This window comes from Magnolia sinica, chromosome 11 (assembly GCF_029962835.1).
Source record: "Magnolia sinica isolate HGM2019 chromosome 11, MsV1, whole genome shotgun sequence".
NCBI classification, from domain to species: domain Eukaryota; kingdom Viridiplantae; phylum Streptophyta; class Magnoliopsida; order Magnoliales; family Magnoliaceae; genus Magnolia; species Magnolia sinica.
In genome coordinates, this window is record NC_080583.1 from 74,281,066 (window position 1) to 74,289,898 (window position 8,833).

Below are 8,833 nucleotides of genomic sequence, written 5' to 3' on the forward strand. Positions count from 1 at the left end.
ATGTGTCCGAGCGGCAGCTTATACCTCCCACTCTTCTCGCCGGAAAAATGACTCCTCTGTCTGGGCTTGGTGGTCATCTGTTTTCATCATCCTCGGAAAAAGTACCAGTAGGCTGGCATTTTAACCCGACGGACGAGGAAATTTTGGCGCATTTTCTTCCGAAAAAGAATAGAGACCATGCATATTCGGTAGAACCCATTCGAGAATCAGATATCTACGGGTGCAATCCCGATGAGCTTGCACGTAAGGAACCCCCCTCCTCTCTCTCTCTCTCTGTCTCTCTCTCTCTCTCTCTCTATATATATATATATATATATACACACACACACACAATATTGAATGTGTATCCAATAACTGGAATTAATTGCAGCTAAAATTGACACTGGAGGGGAGTACATGTACTTCTTTACACAGCTGAATCATGAGGGTGGGTCGCGCACAGTTCGCAAAGCCGGAGACGGTTCCTGGAAGCCCACCGACGGACGTAAACCTGTTAAGCAACAAGGTAAAGAAATTGGTTCGAAGATGAATTTGAAATTCTACAAGGGCAGCGGGCCCAATGCAGAGAAAACCGATTGGCTGATGATAGAGTATAGGCTTAATAAGGATGATCTGCTCACCATGAAAACTACGACTAAGGCTGATCGTGAGAATGTGGAGGGGAAGGATGATCACAGGAACAGGGTGAGAAATAGATAAGAAAAAGATATATATCTTCAATGCATGTTCATTTCTCAGCTTTGTCAATACGAAAAATGTTTAGAGTGTTAATGCCCCTTGATATACAGTGATACACTATTCAACTTGAGCTTTTAGAGAAAGTGATTATTTGTCATTATATCATAGTAAAATGTCAAGTGTTTAAATTCTGAAAATAGCAAATATGCCAGTAGAATAGTTTCTCAACTTGAATTTGAATTTGTTCTCCTTGGATAGTATCCCAAGTCCAATATGTTACCAAAGCAATTGACTTCCAAAATATAATGACTATGACCTGGTCTAGCGGTGCACTCACTGTGTGTGAGAGTGAACCACTTGCACTTTAACCCAAAAATGCTGAGTTAACTTAACGATGAACTCAGCAATCAAAAACTTGTAACACAAAAAAAAGAATAGAGATATTTTTTTTTACATGAGAGCATAAATAAATTTTTTTTTTTTTAAAGGGAATAGAAGTCTTTATATACATTCCGAAGTGGTGCATTAAGCACCATTTTGAAAAGATTTGGTCCGTTGGATTTAAACCCAATAGGTACGACTAGTCACATCTTTCTATTTAAAAATAAAAAGGCGCAAGTGCGAGTATACTATCACATAAACAAAGTCTTGCGAGCACACATACACTCTTGTGAGAGTACACCCGCACCCGCAACCTCGGCCTGGCCCGACCCGTCATGCATGCGAACTTAAACTTGGACTTGGGCTAGGGCTTAGCTTGGCTAGGCACGTGAGCGCGCATGTGGTCAATGACATAAATTAGAACTATTAGTATACACCTTAGACACACACACACACACACACACACACACACACACACAAAAAGACCAAATTCAGATACGCCCCTTAAATAGAGCTCAAGCCTCAAAGAAAAAAGCTCATCTTAGACATAAAAAAATTTTCTCGGGCAAATTCGATGCGTGACTAAACCCACAACACAAAAGTAATAGAAAATTTAAAATTGGAAGGAAATTTAAATATTTGAAATTCTCTATTTTTTCTTTTAATATTTTGAAATAAAATACAACAATCCCCCATATATTTCAAAATTTTTTAAAAAAACTTTTAGGTTAACATATAATAGTTATACAATGGTGTTGGTGCTATCATAGACTTGAACTGACATTGGAATAAGCAAGACATGTTTACAAGAATTAAGTGACACCATAGTCTTGAACCCGAATCATTTTTGTGTAAATTTGAAGCACATGCTACTTACACAACTCTTTCTCTGTAAGTGATTCTGCGATTCAGTTCTTTTTGGTCATACACTGTTACTTGAATTTCATGAGTTCTTTAGAGAATTTGTCTAGATTCTCATAAGAAGCAGCCTCCACCTTTACACCTATATAGGTAAAATATATCAAGTGCATGCACCAACTATATACACGATCAAATATATGGTTATGGATTCATTAAGAGTTTCAAAAACTCATCTTTCTGCATTGTTGCGCGTACCACTACACCATAAAATGAGCTCATATCAGTATAATCATTTACCTAATGCCTTGTTGTGTACCCATTGAATATATCTCATGAGATCTTCACTTGTATAGGTTGGGTTGCCAACACTGGTAACTCATATATTAAGTTTTGCTCCATTCCTTTCAATGTGTCATTGAATAAAAAATTTTATAGTCCTCTGGTCTGAGGATTTGTTAAATTCTTTTCTGACCTCACAAAGTCAATATACATAACTCAGTGATCCATAGGTGGTGAAATCCCACTACGGCATGAGTGTGTGGGGGTGTGTGTGCATGTGTTAAAAAAAGTCAATATATATGTGTAACACTCCACATCTTTGATACATGGGTGTTACCATTAGAATTGGGATTAGTTTAATCATGAATCTAATCAGGCCAAACTAAGATAGTAGGAATAACCTTCAATCGACTATCTACTCGTCCAACCCCTCATTAATACCTGGACGAATCATCGAAACCTTTCAGGGACAAAACAGGCCATTCAACTTCAACTCCTAGATCGCCATCATCAGACCTAGAACATTCTATGGATCGGTCTGACGACCAATCTCTCCAAGTCGACCGTTTGATTATAGACTGCTCGAGAAACAAAGGTGCCTAGGGTCGAACAGATGATCCACATCGATGATCGTAATTAAAGTGGACCCTATAAATAAGTGAACGGGTGTCCAGGAGTACCCTTACAAAGTATGATGTGCAAACAATGTCATTAGGAGTGTTCAATACACAAAGTGGTAGGGCCTGAACACATAAATGACTCTAAGACCCCCTTGTGACCGTTGATACTCGAACCCAGAGCGATCTGACCCTCAGATGGGTAGGAAACTGTAAATAAACGCTCCGATCATGACTTATGGGCCACCCAAGTGTTGGATCGTGCTAATCATTGGTTTGACATCTCAGATAAGACTCCCTAGAAGAATGAACAGTGTGGATTGCACGATTTCATCATGATGGGCCCACACTAGAGTGCACGTACACCACGGACAACGTGCACGTAGTGCACCAGACTGTCAAGTCGGTCAAACAGGCGTTGACCCGATGAATTTTTTAAAAAAATGGAAATTCCTCCCGTTTTCCCGCTACAATGAGTTTAAACGGACAATGCTGTTTTGGATGAGATGGGACGAGATGTATCTGAGTGATCCAAGCCATCCATTGGGTAGAAGAGCATTGGACGACCAAACCCACGTCAATCATACGGGCCCATGCAAGCGTGCATGCGCTCGAGCAGGAGCCAAACAAGGGCATTCATCGGCGTTCCTCCAAAGAGAGAGGGCTGGACGGCTGCCACATTGGCGATCTGAGGCAATGATCCATTTTCAATCCCAACCATTCATTAAGGACGCTTCTCAGTGCTCCTTTCATTGCCATAACTAGGCAAGCACTCTTCTGCACAGCAGAAAAGCGCAGGAGACATTTCCACTTCGGGAAACTTGAGCTGGCGCGATCCGGACCTCCCACTAGGCTCCTTAGATCAATCTTAGTCGTCCCCTCTAGGGCAGCAATGACTCTATTGGAGAGAGTTTCTCGTCTCACGAGAAAACCATGAAGGCGGAAGATCTCGTGAGATGTAGGCAAACGACGAAGATCGGTGAAAAAGTGGACCCTATGATGATCAATGGCCCCATCAGACCCATTCAAATGGATCAGATCACGCTGAAAGACCGTAAACAAAGATCCGCCATTTTCGGTCATGTCATCTTACCCATCAGATCGATATACCCACCAAGATGGCGTGGGCCACATGACAGATGGAAAGTTACTTTTTCGGTAGGCCATAGCAGAAGAAATTCATCCATAGGGATGGATGAATCCCATGCATCCGGAAACCGGAAGAAAACGCATGAGTTCGGCCACCAAATCACAACCGTTGGATGGTCCGTTCAAGCATGCTTCACGACTATAAAAGGAGAACGTCGGGATTTCCACCAAATAATCAGAGAGGAAATAGGAAGGGAAAAGGAGAAACGGTTTGAGCATAGTGAGCTCGGTGCTGCACTTCACCAAGTTGACCGATTAGTTTGGACTAAGTTGGGTCAGTGCAGACCGGAGATATCATGCAAAGGAAAGAGAGAAATAGAGGGAAGAGAAAGAGAGAGAATAGGGGGAAATAGAGGGAGAGAGTGGGTTCGTTGTGCTGCACTGCACTGAGTTAACCCGTCCAACTCGAATTGAGTTGGGTCAGTGTGGGCCAGGGACAGCCGTGAGGAAAGGAAAGATCGTAACGAGGCCATGTCAAACACTGCACTGAGTCGACCCTGGGAATCCGAATCGAGTTGGGTCAGAACTCACTGTCCGTGCGAGTGGGTCTGCCGAGTTGACTCACCCATCTTCTCACAAAAGCTAGCTTGCATGGTGCTGTTCGGGTCAAACTCTGGAACCCAGCACTGACTCTTGCTTCTATCCAACCGAACTTGAGTCAGATTTGTCCAGTGACTTAGGGTGCGGGCTGGCTTGATTATGGCTAGTACAATTGACACCGAGATCTCTCATCCCTTCAGGCGACGGACAAGTATGTGTTGTGAACTTCGAGTAGTGTAGTGACGCCCAGATCGCCACTAGGCCGGAGCTGTTTCAAGGTGTTAAGTCAATTTGTTTCCTCCTGAAGGAGTTCACTCGATAGCCTTCTAGCCAAACCTTGAACCAGCAATAGCCATGGGCCCTCTAGAATGGACTGTGGCATGATGGCTGAAACTCAGCCTCGCCGACAAGTCTCAACTAAGTCGGCTAGACAATACTAATGCGAGGCCAATGAACCATAACCCAGTGGGCGTATTAGTATATGGATCAACTTCCACCAGTCTAAAATGGGTCATCTCAGCAACCTAACGCTTGTTAGATGACTACATGTACCGTAGCGAGTTAACTCATTTTTAGCACCCTTGTGGACTCAGTAACTCACTGAGTTTCTTGTTTGTTTCAAGTTCGAACAGTAGGTGGGACAGCAACACCCATTTTGTTAAGATGGCTCTAGTTTTGGGGTAGCCATTGACTTGTGCTATTTGAGACCAATCATTCTGCCCTAGGGAAAGAGGTAAATCACCCTCTCACCCCCTGGAAAAGATTCAAATGTCAATTACCTGAGTTAGATAATGAAAATTATGGCCCGAATCCAACTCAGGAGTACAACCTTAACCACACATAAAATATAACTTGAGCCTAACATTGTGAATGAGAACTTTAGGGAAGGAACTGGCCCTAGGAGCGTGTGCACCTTATGACAACTCTAACAAGCAAACGAAGTCCAAAGGTGATGACTTTCCCCCTTAAGCTTTCCATCCCCAAGCTAGGCCAAGGATTGTTCCATGTAGATTATGATCACTAGAACTTTGATCATTTGTACTAAAATTCCAAATCTTATTATAAGTTGGTTTACATTGATCCATGATAAAGAAATTGTAAACCATGTTCATGTGAAATAAACACTAAACTCTACATGCTAGATTCCCATTTTAGTTGGTAACTCATAACTTATGTTTACATGCGATGACCGTTAAACCCTACATTTTGAGTTTCACTTTAATTGTTAGTTTATGCTCGATTCCATAATAATCCAATTCAAGACTTGTATGTTGTATTCATACACTCCACATATCAATCATTTGCTCACAAGATGCTTGTAAAATCAAATCTCTATATTAAATAAAGGAATCTCTACCTATGTATGAGAGTCCACAATTAGGGTGTAATGAGACAGGTTATGTTAAGAATAGACCCTCAACTTGGAGTTTATTTTATTGGTGAATTATTAATGGGGTTTACCATCCATATGATGTTCTCTCCTACGTGGCCTTGGGATGAATTAATTAGCACCCTGATTTAACATTGCCCTACTATCTCGATTCAGTATTTATAACATACATCTTTTTACCGCACCGATTTACTTTTAACCCAAGATTTGGCATTTGCCCTTGAGGCTTTGATGGTTCATTTCCATTCAACCATGTGGTGGTAAATTTCCTCTGTATCGAATTTGATGGGCCACTTGTTGATGGGTTCTATTAAACATCTTAAGGTAGTAGACTCATGGGCTAAGGATAGTGGTCATGGGACACTATGTCCAAGCCGTTGGCCTACACTGGGTGACAAACCCCCCGTAGTGACCTTTGAGCTTTAGTAAACTGGCTGGTTCCAAATGGAATAATAACGGTTGGGCTAATCATGCATTCATAGCATACAGGCGATGACGGGTGGCTAATTCTAGATATTGTAGCACGTGCCCTTAGTCGTGGTATCGTTTCGCTAGCTCCCAGACCATCAACTATCTACCCACTTTTGGTAAGTTTGGCACTACGCATGTACTATGTACTTCACTGGTGACTGGCCACATGCATGGGTTTCGTCCAAAAGCCAACTAAATAAGCATCCCTAGTTGATGTGCACTCATACGTCCATGCATTAATTAATACTGCATCTTTGTATTGTTTTATATGCCTTGTTATGCTTTTAAACCGTACTTGTCTAAAGTGGTGGTGTGTAATCTTGAGGGGAGTTTACACTGATTTGATTACTCATTCATTGAATATTCAACTATACAAAGGATGTAGGTTTAGATGGGGGCGACTACGGAGTAGGTCCCGAGGTCATGGCAGTAGGATCGGAGGAGGGATACTACAAGGAAGAGCCGCACCAAGAGACGATGGAATACTATAGACTCAATTAGTAGTTGTAGTATTTCTTTTCTAGTTTATCTTGGCACATTTGAAACTTATGAATCTTGTATTTAAGGTCTCCAATTGTGTGGACTAGATATTTGGTTACATGATATTATCTATGCTTGATTAACGCTATCACACTCTGATTTTGAAATGTTGTCAATTATCTGATTAATTAATACTCGGGTTTTTAGGAAACAAGTTCTACATTTGGGTTTTGAAAACCAGGGCATGATGATATGACTCCATCATGCAACATGTGTTTCACTATTTTCTGTTTGAGTCTAATATGCCTACTCTTTCCATTATATATTTTACTATTTACTTTTACTAAGAACTACTTGACAATTACAATGAATAGACATGACTGATATAGGCTTTTACCATAACGGTACATCGACCAAGAGATTTCTAAGCCAATCAGCTTTTGATCCAGCCTTTTCTAAAGTAATAAACGCGGATTCCATAGTTAACCAAGCGATATACGTTTGCGTAATAAAATTCCAAGAGACTGCTTATTCACCCAAAATGAAGACATATCTGTAAGTAGATTTTATTTCATTTGAATCAGTGATCCAGTTAGCATCACTGTATACTTCTAATATAATAGGATAACTATTATAATGTAAACCATAGGCCATACTGCCTTTTAAGTATCTTAAAATTCTAGACAAGACATTTTAATTCTCTTTTCTAGGGTCATGTGTATATCTACTTAGTCTTCATACTACATAAGCTGTGTTGGTCCAGTGTAGTTTATCAGATATATGAGGCTACAAATTATCTTGGATTATTCCAAGCGAGACATACTATTTCCTGTATTTTTTATGAGAGTCGTACCATAATAATAAGGTGTACTAACAGTTAAACAGTCAAAATGGTCAAATTTTCTTTATAGTTTCTCAATATAATAAAATCGTCATAATACAATACCACCATCTTTCATAGTTACCTTAATACCTAAGATTAAACTAGCCTATTCTAAGTATTTCATGTTAAATTTAAATAATAAAAATTTCTTAGTCCCATTAACTAATTTAATATTAGTTCTAAAAATAAGCATGTTATGAACATAAAGGCAGATTATAACACTATCATTTCTAAAAAATTTACTATATACACGTGGATTTGAATAATTTATATGATAACTACTTGATTTCAAAGCACCATCAAAATTTTCATGCCATTATTTCGAGCTTTTTTTAGAACAAATAGTGACTTGATTAATCTATACACTTTATTTTCTTTACCTGATATCGTATAACCCTCAAGTTGCTCTATATATATTTCATCTTCTAAGTCTTCATTTAGAAGAGTCGTCTTAACGTCTATATGATGTACCACCAATTTATATATGGAAATTATTACCATTGAGACCCTGATAGTTGTAATCATAATTATAAAAGAATAGGTATAAAAATAAATATTCATTCAGTTTATTTAAAGCATTTTGCTATCAATCTAGCCTTAAACTTATTAATAGTCCTATCTGATTTTAGTTTATTTCTAAATACCCATTTACAACCTAGTGGTTTGTTTTCAGGTGATAGGTCTGCAAGTTCATAAGTGTTATTAGATATAATAGATTCCAACTCATCATTTATTGCTTTATTCCAAAAGATTACATCTTAAGAATTAAATCACTTTTGTATACGTTATACGATCATCTTCTACTAAGAAGATAAAAAAATCATCTCATATATTAGTTTCTCTTCTAACTCTAGTATTTTTTCTTGGTTCTATCTCTTTTACCATCTGCTCATAAAAACATAAACTAGTAGATGCGATATCTAATCTTACTAACTTTATTTATTATTATAGACTTGGATCTCATAAGGAATATGTTCTTAAAGAAATCTGTATCCTTAGCATTGTATTAATATCTAGAATATCATATTTAGCCTTCAAAACTATAAACCTGTAAATTGTACTATTTTATGCATACCTTATAAATACACATTTAGTCGTTTTGGG

At 39.0% G+C, this 8,833-nt stretch overlaps 1 protein-coding gene across 1 annotated transcript; it reads left to right on the forward strand.

Moving 5' to 3' along the window:
• The first annotated feature begins 390 nt into the window (after nt 1–390).
• LOC131218444 (NAC domain-containing protein 43-like) lies at nt 391–7,048 on the forward strand. Its single transcript, XM_058213015.1, has 2 exons — nt 391–684; nt 6,745–7,048. The coding sequence occupies exons 1-2, from the start codon at nt 397–399 to the stop codon at nt 6,865–6,867; spliced, it is 411 nt and encodes a 136-aa protein (XP_058068998.1). The 5' UTR covers nt 391–396; the 3' UTR covers nt 6,868–7,048.
• The last annotated feature ends 1,785 nt before the right edge of the window (nt 7,049–8,833 follow it).

Coding starts and splice junctions, on each gene's coding strand:
- LOC131218444 (XM_058213015.1), top strand. CDS start 397: ATGTACTTCTTTACACAGCTGAATCATGAGGGTGGGTCGCGCACAGTT. Junction 685..6,744: donor AGGATGATCACAGGAACAGG/GTGAGAAATAGA, acceptor AACTATACAAAG/GATGTAGGTTTAGATGGGGG.